The sequence below is a fragment of the Pholis gunnellus genome, assembly GCF_910591455.1.
Source record: "Pholis gunnellus genome assembly, chromosome: 9".
In the NCBI taxonomy this organism is placed as follows: Eukaryota; Metazoa; Chordata; class Actinopteri; order Perciformes; family Pholidae; genus Pholis; species Pholis gunnellus.
Genome location: NC_136535.1, coordinates 13,620,460 through 13,642,036, shown reverse-complemented (window position 1 = coordinate 13,642,036; position 21,577 = coordinate 13,620,460). Strand labels below are relative to the sequence as shown.

General features: G+C 40.9%; 3 protein-coding genes across 3 annotated transcripts in view; 2 read left to right on the top strand and 1 right to left on the bottom strand.

Annotated features, from left to right (window-relative positions):
- Positions 1-3,565: 3,565 nt before the first annotated feature.
- On the bottom strand, positions 3,566-4,750 carry dnajc30b (DnaJ (Hsp40) homolog, subfamily C, member 30b; the record flags this gene model as incomplete). Its single annotated transcript, XM_079166460.1, has 1 exon — positions 3,566-4,750. One exon carries the CDS (start codon positions 4,748-4,750, stop codon positions 3,614-3,616), a length of 1,137 nt encoding a protein of 378 aa, XP_079022586.1. The 3' UTR covers positions 3,566-3,613.
- Positions 4,751-5,528: 778 nt separating this feature from the next.
- On the top strand, positions 5,529-9,991 carry bud23 (BUD23 rRNA methyltransferase and ribosome maturation factor). Its single transcript, XM_079166715.1, has 12 exons — positions 5,529-5,678; positions 5,971-6,008; positions 6,254-6,349; positions 6,822-6,904; positions 7,432-7,528; positions 7,631-7,727; positions 7,837-7,887; positions 7,974-8,059; positions 8,287-8,332; positions 8,429-8,490; positions 9,365-9,454; positions 9,656-9,991. The coding sequence occupies exons 1-12, from the start codon at positions 5,631-5,633 to the stop codon at positions 9,708-9,710; spliced, it is 849 nt and encodes a 282-aa protein (XP_079022841.1). The 5' UTR covers positions 5,529-5,630; the 3' UTR covers positions 9,711-9,991.
- A 1,137-nt stretch (positions 9,992-11,128) lies between these two features.
- The window catches only part of LOC306701418 (syntaxin-1A-like), a gene marked incomplete at both ends in the record, with an annotated part of 46,493 nt that continues 36,044 nt past the window's right edge, over positions 11,129-21,577 (top strand). The window contains one exon of the mRNA XM_079166716.1: positions 11,129-11,158. Within this exon, the coding sequence (XP_079022842.1) occupies positions 11,129-11,158 (30 nt within the window). The remainder of the gene's footprint in view (positions 11,159-21,577) is intronic.

Below are 21,577 nucleotides of genomic sequence, written 5' to 3'. Positions count from 1 at the left end.
TGCCTTGAAGATATTAGTAAACCAAATCCAGCATTAAGGCTATCGGGGGGACTGGGGACTTGTTTCTTTGTAGAAAGGTGGCAGTATTGTGCACCGTTTGTGCGGCCTGGTGTGGACTGGAACGGTACAGGCAGTGAGCTAAAGGGAACTAGATGGCCACGCCTGAATGAGAAGATGTGGCATTGCTGCTTTACTTTTTGCTGACAAAGTCTTGAGTTTAAGCTTTGTAATTAATTAACGATTCAAAACAAAAATAAATGTCACAACACCTCTTAAAGTCACAGTTGGACATTTTGGGAAATACACCTATTCACTTCCTTGCCCAGAATTAATTTAGAAAAACCAATACCCCTCACATGTCTGTAATAAATATGAAGCTATGCTGCTAGCAGATGGTTAGCTTATCTTAGCACAAAGACTGGAAACAGAGGGACCGTCTCATCCACTGCGTGGGAGACGGTTCAGGAAGGCAGAATGCTTATTAGTGAGCTTTAGATATGCTAGTAGATGGATCTTTGGGGATTTTGTTTTTGTGCTAAGCTAAATTAGCAGGCTGCTAGCTGTAGCTTCACATTTACTGTACAGGTATCATCCTTCTCATAAATCTTCTTCCCAAAATGTCAAACCTTTACTGTAAAGCGTGGTAGGCACACCTGAACACATGAACAGAAAAGCAGACTGTATGTTAGACATATGCAACACTTTTGTTAAGTTGGAATAAACATATCAAGAGTCAACGTCGGTCTTTTCAAGCGTGGCCATTTAGCTTTAAAGGTGAGATTTCAGTGTCAGTCGAGGAGCGGACGGAGCAGTTCATGTGCCAATTTGAATCCTATTTTTGAAACATATTTATTCCTAAACCATGAATAAACTGTAAATTACATTTTTCCTATCGAGTCTTATTTATGTACAATTGATTGATTCTTCTTGATGAAACAGCCTCAGTGGAACCCGTGTGTTGCAAGAGCCCATATCACAGATTGCTCATGCCTCCCTTTTATTTTCTTAACACTTCTTAAAGCTAAACTTTCTGTTGTCTGACTGAGTTTTGAAGAGTCTGTGCAATTTTGTACAAAGTGATGTACTTGACATACTACTTTATATTTCTGTGAATAAAATGTGAACAAACTATTGTACATTTTCTGCAGTTATTAACTCATAAATGTCACATTCTGGGTGTTAAAGGCTCGCTAAAGTCTCAGAGTTCAAATATAATCTGATTAATAGGCTATTTAATTTTAGGGAACTGCTGTGTAGAGATAATTTGTCTCACCTATATTTATTCATCTGTATTAAGAACAGAAGTGTCACATTATGTGGTCTTCTTTTTGTTTCGGTTTATATTAGATAAAACAGCCTCTGTTCCATAATTAGGTCGCTATGTGAACACACTTCCAGTTGTTATATATTCAGTGTCAGTTCATAAATGTGCGACAGCTCGTGAACCAGATCCAAAGATCATAGTTTCACTTGCTTCGACCACTTCAGTCAGTTTAACCCTCCTGTTATGTTCGTTTTTTAGGTACAGCCATGATGTTCGCGGGTCAATATGACCCGGTGCAGGTTTAATCATCCAAAAGTTGTCAGAAACCAAAAAATCCTAATAAATATAGTTTGTACCTCATCACCAACACCCTTACTAACAATTCAATCAGTTTTTAGTGGAATGGAGTTATTCCCCCCTCCATAGATCATAGTTCAATGAGGGTAACTCACTCGTTTTAATGAAAAATACATGTTAAAACAATTTTTTAGGTACATTGGAAAAACCTAGATGTAAATTGCATTAGTCTACCATAACATGTATTTTCTTCTAAATTTTTTTTACATTTTGAAACTTTCTTTTTTTCATGGGGTGATGTAGATAAATGGAGAAGAGACACCTCTGCTGTTCAGGGTCATATTGACCCGCTCACTCAAAATCAAGCTAAATGAGTCATGAGGATTTGTATTGAAAGTAAACTGTATTTATGTTTATTTATAGTGTTAAGAAACACACATTTACAAAAATGAACAAGATATCAACACAATGAACGAGGTGTGTGTGTGTGTGTGTGTGTGTGTGTGTGTGTGTGTGTGTGTGTGTGTGTGTGTGTGTGTGTGTGTGTGTGTGTGAAATCGGGTGAAACATGTTGGGAGGAGTAAGAGATACTTTGTCTCACATTTTCAAAGAAAGAAATGGTCTAAACTTGACCCCTCTGATCCCTTATAGCCTCCACTTCACTGCCGGGTCAAATTGACCCCGAACATCATCTCTGTTATATAAACCTGCAGGGGGGGGTTGCAAATACATGATATTTTTTATTTATTTTTTTTCACGTAGATTACCCTAATTAAGGCAAGCAGAAGAAGTTTCATACAGAAAAAAAAATTGTAAATATTTTTTCTAGATTTTCAAACTTTGAAACGGGTCAATTTGACCCGCAACATAACAGGAGGGTTAAAGACTCAAATACTTGTTGATGTTTCTACTGTGTAGCAGCTTCAGGGTAATAAGCAGACAGACAGTCAACCACAGCAGCTGTTTGCAGGCTGAGACCTCCACAACACGCATGAATATATATCGTTGCACAGTTTAAACTCACTGAGCCCCTCAGGCCTCCAGCTGTAACCCAGAGATCATTCTGATCTGAGGTACTCAGACGCCCTCTAGAGCTCACATCTTATAACATCGCAAAACAAAAAACAAGAACAGGCTGGGTAATTGGAACAGCATATTTACTATGATTATTGATAAATAAAACAACAGTTTCCCTCACACGCAAGTCACCATAGTGTGGCATTGTGTATGTACAGTACATACACATATAAACACTTTAACACCTGGAAGAAGGCATAGAAATGTGTATTACTTTCCTAATAATCTCATAATCGCACACTTTAAAGTAACTTTCTACACAACAGATCCAGTGTGTAGGAAGAGGCAGAGGAATTGTGTGTTTTTCAACACTTTAATAAAGTCATCCCTGTGCAGTATTTAGATGAACCGAATTGGGTTTGTTGTTTGGCTGCAGACTTGTCACTCCTAAAAGAGAGTGAATAAATAAATGTTTACACATAACTGGTACATCAGGTTTGTTCATGTTGCAACATGTATGCACTTTTACCAGATTGTGATTACATCACTCTGGAACTAATTTTATAGTAAATTAAATGTTAATTATGGTATCACACGAAGGAGCTACATGCTCAAACGGTTGCAGGAATAAATAATTCCACATCCTGCTATGAGGTTTTCAGATTACCGTTTTGGATCAATCACCCGTTTCTAGGTAAGTGTGTGTGTGTGTGTGTGTGTGTGTGTGTGTGTGTGTGTGTGTGTGTTGATGCTTTTTAGATCCTATTCATGAGGGAAACTAATATATTCAGTTGCTGTCTTGATACAATCAGCTTGTGAGTGGACACAGTTTATGAATAAGAAGCCTATCTATGGCCTTTAGTTATCCGGTGTTTGTTGACTCCTGCAACTCACTAAAAATAATCGTTTTCAACTGTCAGAAGCTGTGCAAACACTTGCAAAACAGTCTGAGGTAGCAGCCCCCCCCCCCCCCCCCCCCGAGAGTCCTCACATGCAACCTCATAGGTTGCTGCACACCAGGTTGCTGCTTCTATTTCAGGGCTTGCTGAGATTGACCAAAAGTAAGCCCGCCATGGTCAGCAGCATCGCCACGGTCATCTCCAGCATTTTCCCCTGCCTCCACTTGCTAAGAGTCTCCTTCTGCTGCTCCTGCATGCGCTGCTTCCTGGCTTTCATCTCGCGCTCCCTCTGCAGCTGCTCCCCGTAGTGAGCCTGAAAAAAGGCGTCAAAATCAAACATGGTCTTCTCCCCGGCTTTGGAGAACCGCCGGGCTCTGAAGTGATGCTGCTGCTGCTGTGGGGAGCCTGTGGATCTGCTCATAGTTTCTTTGGAGGACGGCCTCCCTGCACTTTGAGCGTCCGACCTGCTCAGAATACCTCGGTCATACTTCCTCCTCAGGCTGATGTTGCTCAGCACTGTGTAGGCCTCGCTGACCTCAGAGAAGCGCTGAGTGGCCTCCTCGTTACCCTGGTTCTTGTCAGGGTGGTAGATGAAGGACTGCTTGTAGTAGGCCGTCTTGATCTGGGACTGCGTGGCAGCGGGGGTCACTTTGAGGGTATCGTAATAGGACGTCCTGCTTCTGTGCAGCAGAGGGGCACTTTTTGAGCTGCTGTCACTCCTCCAGCTGTAGCCTCTACGACTATCAGGACGTAGTCTCAGACGCCTCAGTCTCTCTGACCCCTGCTCTGCCAGAATGAAGATGACAGTGCAGAAAGCTCGCAGCTGCTGAGGGGACCTGAAGGTGTCAGGGTGGATGGAAACAGCTCCTCTGGTCCAGGGTGTCATCCGGCCCGGCAGCAGCTTCTCCTGGAGGAGAGGCTGCAGTCTTGCTGAGTTGCACAGGGCTGCTGTGTGAGCTTGCAGGCTCTCTCTGATAAAACGGGATGAATCCAGCTCCAAAGAAGCAGCACAAAGTAAAGTCACATTTCCCCGTTGACTTTCACTTCTTCTCACTCTGGAAGGTTTCTCTGATCTGCATTGTGTTGCTTTGCTTCTTGGCTGAACGTCACGTGGATCGCGGGTCCCTTCGTCTTTTAACCGACTGTCACTGAACGTGCAGTGGACCAGCAGAGATCCGGGACTTTCTCCGGTGCACACCGGTCGACTCCGGCTGTTTCTGAGAGTGGACAGCCGGTAAACACCGGTGCCCAGCTTCTGACCTACCTCAGCCATTTTGCCGACAACGGGGCGGCAGGACTGATTACGCAGCATCCGACCAGCCTACGTCACTCAACGAGGGACCAATAGGAGTCAATGTTTACAGGAAGTACACGTCACACCCGACCAATTGGACCAATCATATTACAGAAAACTGTAAACCGTAAATAGTTATGTAGTTGTTGGATAACATACTGTTATGTAATGACAAACTTTTAAGATTTGCTTGTCCAGTTAAAAAAAAGCTATATAATTATAACTATAGGGTTAGGTTTGATTTGGAGTGTAAGGTCTATCAAGTAATAATGAAACTGAAGGACACTATTTTAAACTTCTTCCTTTAAATTGATTATTCAAAGCCTTCTAGGAAAGATTATATGGATAATTGGGCCTCAAAAATGTAATTAATGATTTTAAGGCTTTTTTTAAAGGCCATGCGAAACAAAGAGTTTAAGTGAAACACCTTGATAGATGACATTAGCTTAAATATAGTGTAATTTTATGTATTTTATAGAATGTTTAAAATACGTGTTTCAGGCATGTAATACATTTATTTATTTATTTTCGTTTTATTTGTACTTGTGTTGGTTGAAAACAATAACTATAAGAACAGGTTTATTATATAAGAACGATATGCGTTTTGCATTAAAATAATGTGTTTATGTTTGATTGATTTAATACATGTTTACTTGGTTGCACACACGGTGGCGATATAAGCGTTTGTTTTTAGCTGTGTTGCTTTTATTAAACTGGACGAAGAAGAACCTCTTACGTCGCATGCGTTTGACGTCATTGGTCTTCACGTGCGGACTATCACAACATCTAGCTTGTTTATGAACTGATATTACACATTTGTTCTTCATCTTCAGACAGCGACCCACACAATAGGACAACCATGACCTCCAGCTGTCGACGGCCTGAACACTCTGCTCCTCCAGATGTGGTGAGTGACGCGGTTTATTGCAGTGTTTCGATGCTAAGCTAACGGTAGCAGCAGGAGCAGCTCTCTTTAAAGATACAATATATCAATATTTTAACAAGGAACTGAATACGTGTTGACTGGACGGCAGGCTAACTAGTGATACTCAATTGTTATTGTTTTTACAATAATGTAATTTGTTCTGGTTTGTTTGTTTCTCATATATTGAAGTGATTTGTGATAGTCATAAATAAGAGGCTCACACTGTTTCATTGAAGTGTTGTTGAATTAATCTGATGTGATCTCATCCCTGCAGTACTACAATGAAGCCGAGGCAAAGAAATACTCTCAGAAGTGAGTCTGTGTGTTTATTATGAATAACTTCCTGTCACTGTGGTCGTTATGTTTGTAGGATTAAAAACTACACCCCGTGTGTCAGCACGTCAGTTCAGTTGTGTGGTGCAGAAATGTCCCATCTTCTATATCCAGCATCTAACCCGGTGGCACTTTACCACATGAAGGTTGGAACTTGTTTCTCGAAGAACGTCTTTCCATTGCCAGAAGTCTCTGAACTCTCTGGGTGTTTTGTTGCTTCACAGCTCTCGAATGATTGAGATCCAGACCCAGATGTCCGAGAGAGCCGTAGAGCTCCTAAACCTGCCGGAGGGACAGCCATGCTTCCTGCTAGACGTGGGGTGAGGGAGTGACGCTGACTGCGTTTACATGTAGCATTACACTTTTTAACTTGATTAAAGCAATACTTTGAGTAAGAAATGATACAATATATCATTTGAATGTGAAGCTTACCATGAATACGCTCATAGTAAGGCTAAGCATGGTCTAAAACGGATCATTGAAGACATGTTTATAAATGTTTACACATCAATCTGTTGTTGACTTTTGCTGCATTTCGCCACACAAAATGTAATCCGTCTTCTTGATGATGTATACTTCAGCATTCTGAATGTACTCTAATCTGGAGATGAAGAAGGAACTTCTTTAAGTAGAGCGGCGTTGCAGAATCTGCAACTTAATAGAAAGTTGGAGTTTTAGATGCAGTGAGTGAGAGCGAGCGTTGTAATAGTCTCGCGTTATTTTAACATAACGCATTGTAAGATCCAGAATAATACGGTAATCGTGTGTGTCGGTCTGTCCTCTGTCTCTCAGGTGCGGCTCTGGGCTCAGTGGAGACTACCTGTCGGAGGAGGGACACTACTGGGTTGGCGTCGACATCAGCACAGCAATGCTGGGTTAGTTTGACACTGATGCATTTAAACAGGAAGCAAGAGCTGGATTATGTACCAATATATTGATGTGGTGATATTATACTGAATATCAATTGAGATTTTGGGTTGTGTCAACAATAGTTATGTTGGTTATGTTAATATTTTCATATAATTTAAACCTTATCTTTTCGTGGTTTAATCGGTTGAGATAACTTTCTGAAATGGTTAGACTGAGAAAACCTTAGGAGGGAAATGAGTAGTTAGTACTTCTACCTGCTCCCATTATTTTATGTGTGAGGAAACATCAGACTTGACTTAATATATAATATATATACATAGATATGTATCTACTGAATTGTTATTTATTATCAAAATAATTAAATGTACACCAGCAAACCTTCAAAATCAACAGGAATTACTGTTCTGACATCAGTATTGGTGCATCCCTAACAAAACGTGTGTCTTGTTTTGAATCAGAGTTTTCAGTTTGATCCCTCTGGATTATAAATGTGGATATGTGTCTGAAACATTGATCGTCATCTCTGTGACAGATGTTGCACTGGACAGAGAAGTGGAGGGAGACCTTTTAGTGGGGGACATGGGCGAGGGGATGCCTTTCCGAGCCGGCACCTTCGACGGTTGCATCAGGTGAACAACAGAACATGCTTATGTTTAAAAATTAAACAAAAAAAACATGTTGAATAATTTCTGACTCTGATTGTCATTAACTTTTGCATTGTTCCCTGTCAGTATCTCTGCTCTGCAGTGGCTCTGTAATGCAGACAAGAGGTCACACAGTCCTCCTAAAAGACTCTACACCTTCTTTAGTACTCTCTACTCTTCTCTGGTGAGGTTTTATCACTCCTATTGACTTTTTCAACTATAATCCAAACATCAGGATTCCATAATTTAGGATGAAGACCTTTGCTTACTTCTCCTCACTCGTTGTCTTTCAGTCAAGAGGCGCACGTGCAGTTTTCCAGCTTTATCCAGAGAACTCAGAACAGGTGAAATAACGTTGTGCACTGTGGATTCAAAACCTGACGTTTTATCCAGATTACTTACGTTCAGTCTTCTTCTTCCCTCTCTAAAGCTTGAGCTGATCACGACGCAGGCCATGAGGGCCGGCTTCGGTGGAGGCATGGTGGTGGATTACCCCAACAGCACCAAGGCTAAAAAGTCAGTAGCTACGATAAAAGCTATGATTTTTATTTTGACCTGTTCGGCTGCAGCCTTCTGCAATGAATTCCTTCTTAATGGTCTGTGAAATCAGCCGCTGTGTACTCTCAAGAGAAGGACGTTCATATTGACTCGACTGTTTGTCACTTTAGCTTTGTGATGTATGAATTATTAAAATGGTCAGGCTGATTTACTCAGTCGTTCACACGCATCTTGTTTGTTTCCAGGTTCTTCCTGTGTCTGTTTGCTGGAGTAACAGGAGCCCTTCCCAAGGTAAGAATGAAAGGAGTTGGCTGTAGTGGAAGTGGTGCTGTGTACGTTTGATTTAGCTACATTATGATCACTTTGATCTCCGTTTGTTCTTTTCAGGGATTGGGAGGAGAAACCTCCGACAGAGCCGTCCCAAACCAGGTCCAGTATTCAGGACAAAGGTAAAGTTATTCACAGCAGGGAGACGCTGCTCATTGTGACGTTTTGATGAAGCCGTTTACGTGTTGGGAAGTAGCAGAGTTTGTTTCGGTCACCACACTTCCTTTGGATACATTTGTTTGTTGGTGTCTATTATTCAGAAATATGTAATATGGTGAGATGAGGCCATCTGAGCGTCAGATAAAGATTGCGAAAATATTTTTATATTTTATATTTTTGTTACTTTTTTTTTGTTTTTCTTGATGCGCTTACTGCTAGAAACTGCATGTAAGGCATTTTATGGATTTTTCTAGTTAATTATTTGATTCTCTCTGTTTTATGCCGAATATTTGTTGGTCTCAGATTCTCAAATGTGAGGATTGGCTGCTTTTCTTTATCTAATATGACAGCATACTGAATATCTTCTGGATTTTGGACAGTTAGCTGGATAGTACAAATCATTTGAAAATCTTTGAAATTGTGTTCACCCTATTGTCTTAACATGTTATCGACAAAACGATTAATCAAGGACATCGTTAGTTGCCGCCCTACTTCACTCTGATTTGGATAATCTCGAATATCTTTATTGGTTTGTATTAAGACAGCCATTTAGAAACAGGTCTTGGCCCTCATACGCGCAGGTTCAGTCATACCTGCTTTGATGAAGCCGAAAGACCAAGAGAAATCTGGAAAGGGTCGTCGTGCTGTCTAACTTAAAACCCTGTCGGGCAGCTTTTCCTCCCTTTTTACATAGTGATGTTCAAGTTGCTCCTCCTGGTTGCACAAAGAGACTGGATGTGTGAAACATTCAGCAGCAGAGGCGAGGAGATGTGGTTTGTCACAAAGAACAATGTGCTTTATAAATGAGCTAATCAGCCACACCTTGTCTTTGTGAAGATGCCGGTTCAAAAACATGAAGGGGAAATCAGCGAAGAAGGGACGAGATTGGGTCTTTGAGAAGAAGGAGAGGAGGAGAAGACAGGGACGGTACGTACTAATAACTGCACTGTGCTTTAAACTCTTTCAGGACAAACATGTGAACTTATTATCTTGTGCTTAAATATGTATTCTCTAAGTCATGTACTATACTTGGGTTTAGATGTAACTGAATCTCCTGTGGTTATCTGTATACTGTAACACTTGCTGACGCCTCTTCTCTCTCTCTGCTGTGTGTTTGTTGGTCTGCAGGGAGGTTCGAGCAGACACAAAATACACTGCACGTCAGAGAAGACCTCATTTCTAAATGATTCATGCAGCTGTGCCTTCATTAGTCTGTACCACCGCACACAATCACCCCTCGAGTGTTTGGACTCAAACTCCTTAATTCAAGTGAATGAGATGCAACAGTAAAATGCTGTTATGGCCAATCATCTGTTTCTCACAAATAGTGGGAAGATTGTCCTCTCCATGAAGATACCAAGTACATGGACAGACATCCGTACTGCTTACAGTGGAGACAGAGTTGGCATTGACAGAGTCAACGATGTCAAAGAATTAAAATAATGTTTTCTAAATTATCAAATGACACATCTCTGATGAGCCTTTTATTAAAAATCTACAAACATATTTACGGTTTATTTTTCCAGAATTTAGAAGGAATTGAACTAACGACGTCCATGTATTTTTTAAAGGCTGCGCACTTTCAGAATCCTATGTTACAAAAGCATACATGTACAAAATGATCTATGCAATGCCTACGCAAATGTGTTGGTTTGCCCTGGACATAGTGACAGTTCATTACGTTGATGAAGAGTCCATATGTAGAAACAAGACGTTGCTTATTTGGGGAAAAGGAACTAAATAAACTTTAAAATCAAATGACACATTGCTGCTGGAACTATCACTACATCATTTTGGGAAAAAATTGTAGACTTGATGGCTTATGTAGATTGTTAATATTATACAATACCTACTGTATAACATAATGAAGAAATGTTGAGTATTGAAAAGGTGATTCAAATTTGTGTTTAGCATAAAACCATAAAACATACATTAATGGATACAATTGAAAGTCCCACATGGACATATGAAGGCATTTAAAAAAGGAAAACTAAAGGAACTCAACTATATATTTTGTATGCAGTTGTAAAAGCAAATATATTACACACCTCTAAGTGTATTATATTAAAATCCTAAATTTATTCCGAGGTATTTTGCCACGTCCATAACAGTGTGCGTCACGTGCAGCCGACAGAGGTCGCTGTGCGCTTTGGCACACTGGGAGCCACCTGGGCGTTATCTCTCAACCTGCTCAATCGATAATCAAACCCACCAGTGTCACCACTCGACCAGCCTGCTCCAGCTGGAAGCTTCTTGTCAGTCTAGCCTTGACAATTACAGACTTGACTTTAGCGGAACAAAAAGAAACTCACAGAGGAGAGGTTCGCTTGAAAAGGCAGATCAATTAGTGCGGATTGAGGAGGAAGTTGAAGGTGTGTAATGGGTTAACGGCGGAAGGCCTCGCCTCACCTTTAGTGCGCGTCACCCGGCTTCGTGAAGTGGTAAAATCACCTCCTCTCGCCGCCGCCAGACGCGCACCTTCGCCGCGGTCGCTCTCGCCTCATCCTCTCGGTCTCCGCCCCGCCGCTCCATCACCACACACACACACACGCACCCAGAAGACACCGGGAACTGAAGGAATAAGAGTGATTTACCGGAACCATGAAGGACCGTATGCAAGAATTTAAACATGTAAGTTACAGTTTGATTCCTGATAATGTTCAGCATTCACCTGCTCTGTGAATAGACGCTTTTTTGAAGACGTTTTTATATGACATTAAAGATGTCTTCAGACAGCACTCATCCACAGAGCTGGGCGCGCTGATTGAGCAACAGTTGGGACTCTCGGGGGTGTGTTTGAGGCTAAAATGTTGTTTTATTACAAGCAACCATCGCATATTACTGTCGAGCATTACTGTGTGGCTGAAGCAGGTTAAAGCCCAGCTGAGATGAATGATTCAGGTGTTAAATCAAAGTAAAAGTCATTATCTCTGCATTCTCCGGGCGAAACATCACTTTGACCTGTCTGTTTATGACGTCTCTGGGACTCAAGAGAGAGTTTATAGGAGCAGACGTTCTGTATTTAATTATATTTAATCTCGATAGGGTCGTTCATTTAATATGCAATAACAAGCATTTTTCTGTCTATTCAGAATTTAAAGTTCACCAGAAAGGGTTAGATTGCAAATTGTGTAACCTGTGTGGCAATATATTACCGGCGAATTCATTATTGTGTCCGTGTGGTTTGATCGATCCGGCCAATATGGGTGTGTGATTTTAAAATGGTAAATTGGTCCCAGCTCGCCCATTTCACCTTTTAGATGTTTGCTCTGCGTGTCACAGACGCTCTCATCCTAAAAGAACCATTAACCACCAACGAGCACAATGTTTTGTCTTCTCCTAACGTTTCTATTGCAGTTCATAGAGCTATGTGCAGAGAGCCGGGTGTTGTAATCTGACTTGAATTTACCATTTAATCTCTGCAATTCAACCCTCAATTTCTTCATCCTCTAGTCTAATCACGAAAATACAGCTTTGAAATCTTTTGGATTCTACGTTTTGACCTCGTGACATATAGTTCATTAAACGACACTATTTATGAGACCAAGATTATGCATGACTGATACGGATTTTGGCTTGACAAATACAATAAACGTTGTCCTCCATAGCAATGCTGCTTAGTGTGTTAAAGTGGCCATTGTTAGATCTGTGTAATTGACAGTTAAACTGGGGAGGGGGGCAGTTTACGACTCCTCAGTTTTTCGTTAAGATCTATCTATGAATTGGCCTCAAGGGAGACAACCCGTGTGTGTGTGTGTGTGTGTGTGTGTGTGTGTGTGTGTGTGTGTGTGTGTGTGTGTGTGTGTGTGTGTGTGTGTGTGTGTGTGTGTGTGTGTTTGTGTTTGAGTGTCTTCAGCCTGTCAGACTAAATCGTCCTCATCAGCTTCAGAGAGAAATGTCATATCCAACAACAAATATCCAACCAACCGTTCGGGAACGACAGAGCTGTAATGTCAGCTGCTGATTCAGTTTTATTTTATTATTTTTGATCAAATCTTCTGAGAAATGGCGTCCGCAGCCAGACCAATTTTAGGCAATCCAGACCAAATAAAATAGAAGTAAATTGCATGTCACAGACTGTTATTTCCCATCAGCACTGGATTGATATTGTTTTCTATTTGCAGCCTGGAGTTAATGCAGCTTCTTGAGTCTCATGCAGATGCCTCAGTGGGTCTGGACAGCACATTACAACAGCACAGTGTTGGATACATGTGTGATTGTATAAAAGCTCGACACAATGGTACAATATCTAGGCCTGCAACTAAATATTATTTTCAATATTGGTTAATAGGTCATGTTTTTAGAAATGAATCGTACCAGAAAATTGTGAAAAATACTTATAGCAAGTTTTCTCAGGAGACCACATCTGTCAGAGTACAAATTCAAAGATTTTTAATTCACAGTGACATAAAACAAGAACATTAGGAAATGCTCACATTTCAGAAGCTGGAAACAGCTCATTTTGTTAAATGATTTACTAACTGGAAACGAAACCTTTTGATCAGCAGCTCATTATGAATTTCAATGACATTGACAAAGAAACTGCTTTTATTGTGGATGTTGACATCTGTCCAATACCAGTGCCGATACTCTACATTGGATTGTAGCATCCATCTATTTTTTTTCATGTTTGCATTTGTTAAATTTCAATTTGTTAATGTTCTCTCAGTTCGGTTAAATCTTCTTTGTCCTCTTGTGTGAAATGATTTGTTTTGTGCTTCTTTTTGCCGAATACTTAAATGGGTGAAATAACGTCACTTTACAACAACATATTACATACAGATTTCACATACGTGTTCCTTTTTTACATACAACTCAGAGAGCTGAGCTCTACGGATTCTGTGTCTTTGTGTGCTTTTGCAGAGTCACACTGCTAGTTTACTCACCCATGTGCTTTTGTGTCATTTTGCTAGGAAACTGAGTTTTGCTCATATTCGTGTGAGGGTGCAGGTTGTGCTCCAACGTTGCCCATATGCACATGAAGCTACTTTATGAGCTCATTAGCTTGCTGCCTGATAACCGGCAGTCTCAATAGCCTAACTAAAATGCTCATGCAGCCTCACCTCGTCCCATATCACTCCCAGTTGGCTAAGCAGTGATTTGGTGACAGATGGCGCTGATAAGATGTTGTCAGCCGTCTTCAAGCTCTGAAACCTAAACATAATGATGAGGTTATCAGAGATTTTACACGTCACAGGAACCGTTATCAATCAAATGGGATTTCTTTATCTCGTTTTTTTTCCTGACGTTTTATCAGCTCCGTCTTTTTTTCTCTTCCGTCTTGTCGTTTGATTGACCATATCTGCTTCTTTTCCCATCTCCATCTCTTTTTAATAATAAGGCTCTCTTTTATTTCTTCCTCTCGGGGAGTCGAGTTCCTCCGTTATTGCTCTTTGCTCTTTTCCTGTCAGTGATAGATTTATCAGATGGCTTCCTGTCTTCCCATTTTACTTTCCTTTCTCCCCTTTCTCTCTCCTCTGTGCAGCCTTGTTGGTCAGTGTTCGAGTTGGTTCAGGCAGAACGTTTTGACCTCGTGACATATAGTTCATTAAACTACACTATTTATCTGCAAGATGATGAGACTGATGAGGTTTTTGGCTTGACAGACACAATAAACGTTGTCCTCCATAGCAATGCTGCTTGATATAGGCCTTGTGTGTGTGTGTGTGTGTGTGTGTGTCATGGAGGTAGTCACTGCCACTGCCTGTTTGGTGTTGGAGTGACACATTAACTAATAGGATGGATGTGAAGCACCGACTCAAAAGCTCTGTGTGACTTTGACTCTTGTTTCTTTTCATTATGCTTTCTCTTTTCTCTCTGCTCACATCCATCTCCCCTTTATTCCACTTTATTCCACTTTATTCCACGTCCTCACCTGTTTTTCTTCTCTCCTTGATCTGATCTTGACTGTTGACACTTTGTCGGTGACACAGCAGTGCTGGAAAAACCTGTGTTGGTTGCTGTTGAATCGAACACTGATCCTAGCGGGTCAGAGGTTTTGTTTGTCCTCGTTCAAAGCTTCAAGCCTCTGAAACCAGAAGCTTTCTGTCTGTGCTCCACAGATGGGACTTTATCCTTAAGATCAGAGGTGGAGAGAATCATTATCCTGTTTCTTTCATTACCCTATGTTCTCGCTAAACCGTAAGAAAGGCACAGGCATACACACATTCATCAAGAGGCTGCATAACTGTATTAACGAGCCATGAAATGAGTGTGACCAATCTGGCATCTCACCAGGGATTTGTCTCTCTTTGCAAATTAGGTGACAATTTCAATGATATCCGATATCTGTCTGCTGCTAATAGTTATTGCTGTGCACCACGCTGTTGATATACAGTAAAGCATAAAATACGGGCTCGTATTTTCTTTCTTCTACCTGTGAGATCTCCTTGAAATCAGTGTCTGCTGATGCGTTTTGTCCAGTTGCTTGTTCTTGTGTTTCTCACAAAGAACAGCAGCTCCTGAGGCATCAGCTAACCGAAACCCTGATAATAAATAAAGATGATTCTGTAATCAAACATTCCCCATCTGCTGTGGGAGAATTAGCTTTGGGTCATCTCTGTTACCGCTGCTAAAATTGAATTTGTAATGTGCAGACCTCCTCTTTTACATCATCTTATAATCAATAGCAGCAGAGTGGTTCTTCAGCAGTGCAGATAACGGCTTTTATCACGGATACTTGTTGGAGATTAAGGATATAAACTGTAACTGGCATCATCTGGCTCTAAGTAGCTCTGTCCGTCTGTGTTGGGTGATAATCTTTCATAATAATAATAATATGCTTAATCTTGCCAATGTGAGGCTGAACAGGCAGTTTTAACTGACACGTCTTCCAAAGCAATCAACAAAATACATTACTTGCCATCAGTTGCGCCCCTGCCTGTTCTGGCTGAAAACACGTTAAACACAAACTCAGTGGTTCCCTGATTTTTAAATTGTAATGTTATGACCATATTATCTGCCCGGAGAATTGTTTTGTTGGTGTGGTTTATATTCTGCCTGATGTAAATTCAAAAAAATGCACTTCAGTAATGTCCTGTTTTTGTTTTGGGGCTACAACACTGTATTTAGTTGTGCAACCCCGTGTTACATGATGACAATGAACGATCAGTGAGTCCTTAAAAGCATTCAATTTTGACCGCGGTTCGACATTCTATTGACCCATCCATCGACCCCAACATCATTCCTCCGTAGCTAACAACTAGTCGCACTATTTCCCCCTCACTTCCTGAAGCATAAGAATCTGGGTTTCTGTAGCTGTTTGCTGGAACAATCTTTCCTCGGACAGTTCTCTTCTCAATGTCAATAGTAGAGCTAAAACATTTTGTTGATTAATCGATTAGTCTATTGACAGACTATCATTCAACAGCGACTTCGATGATTGATTATTTTTTAAAGCAGTTTTCAAATAAACAATTCCCCAGTTCCACCTTCTGAAATGAGAGGATTCTTTACCTTTGTCTGTCGTAGAAAGTTAATATATTGAGTTAATTTTCAAAGACAAAATAATGAAAATAATGTCTAGTTTTTTTTAGTTGTGTGTCTCTGTCTCTTTCCACCTTTTTTGTTTTCTGATATTTTTCTTAGATTTCCTCTGTACTTTTTGTCCTACGGCTCTTTCATCTCTCCCTCTTGCTGCCAGGAGTCTTTTTTTTCTACACATCCGGCCAATCCTTCACATCCCTCTCACTCTCTATTACATTTCCCCGATATCTACAATATAATTGCGTTAATGCCACACTGGTGCTGTCATAATCCTTCATGGTCAGCGAGGCACTCTGAATATATCCCACAGGGTATAGTCAATAATATGAGAAGGGATAGGGGTGGGAAAAGCCTAAGTGGTGACAGCACATCTCTTTTCCCTGCCTGTGATCTGTCATTGATGTTCAACCGAAGCTTTGACATTTTCTCACCCACTCCTGCAACTGAACACTGACCGACTACACACATGCCCGGGCCAGAATAGTTTGTGTATATGAACATCCTCAACAGCATGTAATTTATGAATTAATATCCAAACCCATCGGCCAATTACCAGCTAACAAGCCAAAATAGAAGTAAGCACCCACCATTTAGTCTAAAAGGTCAGTCATATAATCTGTAAACTCTGCAGCAGAAAGAGATGAAAACTGGCAGCGGCAGGCATTTAAATTCTGGCCTGAAATTGACTATCATTGATTTGTTGAAAGACGCACTGATATCGCATTATAAGTCATTAATTAACCTTTTATAGCGCGACAGTTTGTAAATTTGTTTTTGAATGGTATCACTTTGATGATTTCACTGGTAAAGTTCAAAAAGATGTGAGGGAGGCAGAGGTCAGACTGGGATGAAAGACAGAGGACAGTGGGAGCAAAAGCAAAAAGAGGGATAAAATGACGGATTAAGATGAAGAAAAGATTGCATGATGAAGTTTGTTTGTCATTCCAACCATATATCCACTAAAATTGTGCAGCAGAATAAGATGTTTCTCTCAGGACCAGGTAATAAGACAGACACAACAAAAATACATCAGTTTGGTTGGATAAATGACTGTTGACGTGGTCTTGAGGAGGGATAATGAGACGTGTAAGAAGTTAAGTGAAGGCGTGAGAAGGGAGAGCGAGACAAAGGTAACTGAGTCCATGTTGTGTGGGCCAGCTGATGTAATGATTCTGAAGTGAAGCTGAAGTCTGGAGGAAGGAGGGTGAGAGAGAAGGAGGCGAGAGAATGACGGACAGGGAGAATGAGAAAGAAAAAGGAAGATGATTAAAGGGGGAGGACGTTGAGGAGGATTGTTACGAAAAAGGAAATTGTTGCACATGCAAACACTGATTCTGTGCTGCTGCGATGGCAGCACTTCATCTCTTCTCCCACCCCCATTCTTCTTCTCTGTGTAACTGCTGAACTCCCCTCGCTGCACCCTGTTAACCTGGGCCAGGGCTGCTGTTCACTGGAATTCAAAGCAGAAACTAGATGTATGTTTATTGTACAAAAAGAAAATCCCATATAAAAAGTGTCGATTAAAGCTCTGTAACCGTTCACAAAAGGATACTTTGAGGGATTAAATCCCAAATCTGCAACTCTGATAACCAGACTATTGCCATTTTTGTATTACTGAATTTTGCAGTCTGACATTGTGTGCTTGTTCGCCATTTTCTGTGCAGGACTATGTTTTGTTTGTTTTTGCCATAACTAATCAGTAAATTAGTAGTGACTAAAGTAGCCGCCCTGTTGTAATTTCAATTTGTCATAGAAGCTAAAAGATACCACCATAAAATGTCCCCAGTTGATTACTTCTACGAAGACAAATTGTTCTGAACATTTGCATAAAGCCAGGGCAAATTCTTATTTCATTTAGTTGACCTACTATTTAGAGTCAAAGGTTTTTACAGAGGGAATTTTGGATATCTCTTTTTATAAATCATAACTACTGTTAACAGCCATAACAAAAAACATTTAGGCTGATTTTAGGCTTCTAAAGATATGTTTTGTAATATTCCAAACATTTTGAAGACACTACAGGTGAATAGGATAAAACAAATGAACTAATATACATCACCATCAAACTTCCAAAGTTAATTATTTTTTTGTATTTTTCTGAAATTTCTAAAATGTTTAAACTTGCAAATCAAGCATTATCTCATGTTAACTTTTAGTGAATTTAGAAGAAATCTACAATTGCAAATGGACAAAGTAGTGAAATAAACACCTAAATGTGTGTTTTTAATGCATCTTTACATTAATCTGAAAGACGACGTTATGGATGCAAAACAGCCCAAACTCTCAAAATTGATCAGTGCATGAAAAACAATGTTTTTGCCTGGGGTGTCCTGCCTTGATGCCACCCACAAAAATCTGATCGAGGTGACTGTTTTTCCAACGGGGAAATAGCCGTCAATGAGCATGACACCAGATTTATTTTAATAGCTGGAAAATTCACCCAAAAATCAGTTAAGGCAGGAGGAAATTGATGCCAGTACTCCGGGGGGCATAAATGCGTACAGACAACAACGGAGCTTGTTTGGAAAGTACTGCAACACATACATATGTAGATTAAAACAAAAAGTATTGATCTGTATTTATATTAGCAAGTGATCCACAGGAGCGCATTGGTCAGCTACAGTGCTGGTTATTTTCTTTCCAGCTGACTACACTGACCATCTGTGTAAGCCCTGAAACCAAGATGGGGACTTGTTCATTTCCTTCAAAGATTGCCCCCCGGTGCTGTTATCAGCGAGGGGTAATGTGAAAGGAACTGACTGAGTTTTACATTTGGCTGTCTCAATCTATCACTTCCTGTTGTCATCCACGCTGCTCCCTGGTTGTGTAATTATCCTGTCTCAACAGCCCTCAATGTGTCCTCCTCTTCCATCAGCTGGTCAGCCGACCAGCCAGGCAATCAGTCGGCTATAGACCAGTAAGTTGATTGGTGGTTTTGCTGTATCGGCATCAGCTTTGTGCCACCAATGCTCCTTTTGATTTTTATATACTGAATCCTACAGCTTGATTTTATTTAGATTTTGTTGAATGAATGTACATGTTTTCTTTCAAATCACATGATCATTGTTTGGTTTACTGCTGACCTTTACTCATATTAAAGTCACTTTTGGATGACTTTTGGATCGAGCATCAACTTCATCAGGTGCAATGTGTAAGATCTGGAGGAGGGCAGGCGGTGTCTCAGTTAGCGGTTAGCTTTAGCAGCTTGCATTCAGCCAGCATAAACCCCAGGCCCCAGGAGTCAGAGGGCTGGTGGAGCGCTGGGTCTAATCTGCGGCAGCAACAGAAAGTTGGGGCAGTCCCCCGGGATCAGACCCCCAATGCTGGAGTTTACGCTGACTGATTGCGAGTTGCTAAGGTAAAGTATAGGCCGACGCCAGGCATGATTATAAGAAAGCAGTGTTTTTTGGAATTTTGCAGTTGATGACTGTAGAATTAGTTTGTTTTGGACCCAGTAGTAGAGGTGAAATGCTGCCCCCAATTTGATCGGAGCATGTAACCAGATCTTACACATTGCACCTTTGCAAGATTGCAAAATTAAAGTGAAAATACAATGTTCTGTGTGACATCACTGCCAGCTGGTCCTGCATGTATATAGACTGTATGGACTCTATAGATCAGTCTGTTGGTGAATGTCCTTAGGGCTTGAGCATAGGAGCAGGTGAAGGCTTTGTATTTGTATTGGTGTGTGTGTGTGCGTGTGTGTGTGCTGTTGAATATCTATTTTTGTGAGGATGAGGATTGTGTTTATGGACATTTTTAAGTGAGGAAACTGACCAGTCTTTACTTCGTAAACTAACGTGAACCTGATTCTTGGGTCATCCAAATTACTAAGTAATGTTCTTGCATACTTTGTAATAGTTTTGGTGGTATCTAAGTATGAAACCAAAGTTACCTGCATGGCTACATACTATAGAGGTACATGAGAAATGAGAATGTGTTTTGTAATTTTGTTGAACTGTCCCTTTACGGTTGGAATCGCGGTTATGCTAATGCTACTTTCACGGGTGGCAGAGATGAGAAAGTTCCCTTGACTTGATTGACATTATCTGAAAATTCAAGTTGTATGACGATTGCATGCATTGGATATAAATGAAAATTGGGGGGAAATCTTTTAAATGACATACTGTGGTTGATGTGAGGCCTCTCATTTGTTTGACTTTTCAGGCACGAATATATATATATATATATATATATGAGCTTTCGAACAAAATCTGAGTTTCTGAGTCGTATTTCCGACTTTGGTGTTGACGTAAGCCCTCTTTACAAGTCAGAATCTGGTAATTTTTATACTTGAAACATGAACAAGACACTTTATTCTTATATACAATATAACAATAAATGTGTGTGTGCTTTGCAAGTGAAGCACAAAAAAAGTCTACGATTCAGTTTTCATTGTTCGTCTCTACTGTAGGAGACATGAATAAAAGATCAAATGTTCAAGTATGTGTGTGTGTATATGAGTGAACACACATCCATAATGAATGCTACCTAGCGGTATTATGATAATAAATCTGGTTATGCTCTCAGTATTCCTCTGTGCAGTTGACACAGATTTGTATGAGTCATTTCTAATGGGACTGCAGGAAGCTGCTTGAATTGGCTGTAATACAAAGATGAAGGAAACCGGTCTGCTTTTTGCTCAAAAGGACAATAAAGTACTGCCCACACAGGTTTACATCTCCACTTGAACTGTCTCTCGCTGCTCTTCTCTCTCTTGCTCTGAGATAAAACTGCAAAAAGGGTCTGAATACTTACTTACACATCGACACACACTCTGTGTCTCTATGTCGTCTTACATACAATTACTCTTTCACAGCTTTCAATAATTGCTGTGGTGCCCCATTTCTCCCCCTCTTTTCTCTGTGCTAACAACTGTGATTTTGCAGCCTGCACACTAGATGTCTTTTTGTATCTATCTCTCGCTCCCTCACCAGTGAACTATATTTCCTGCTCCTCCTGTTTACACTGGATGTCCAGGCACTGCCTATTGTCTGTATGGAGCGACTCCCTGCTGGCACGGTGCCTAGAACAACTCTCTAATCTAATAAACAGCATAATCAGGCCACTACTCCTGCCGGGGTGTTTCACACGAGTGTGAGCCCCAGAGGCAGGGTGAATTGAAGGATTATGGGCTAATGGGGACCGTCTTGTATAGGCCCTGATCCCTCTGTGTGATAACCGTCTGTTGTACTGTATATTATCAGTGTGTCAGCTGTTGTGTGCATGCATGTTTGCAAGTCTGGATCAGAGCATCTGCTGCGTGTGGATGGCCAAGTCAAAGTCTGGAGGCTGAGTCAAGAGTGGCAGCATTGAAGTCCTCTCCCAGCGTCTATGTGGCTCAGCAGGAGCTTCAGATCTGGGTGGGAGGTGGAGCTTTGGGGTACACGGGCTCAGTCCTCTCCCCTACCGACCACTCAAAGAAAAGAAACAGACCAAAGCTCTTCCCTCGCTGCAGGAGATCAGTATCTCTCTGCGGAGGTGGAGCACATTACTCGTGCTTTCGAATCTTATTCTGATTCCCTGCTTTGTCGTCCTCCTCTGCCTCCTGCTACTCTCGCCTCT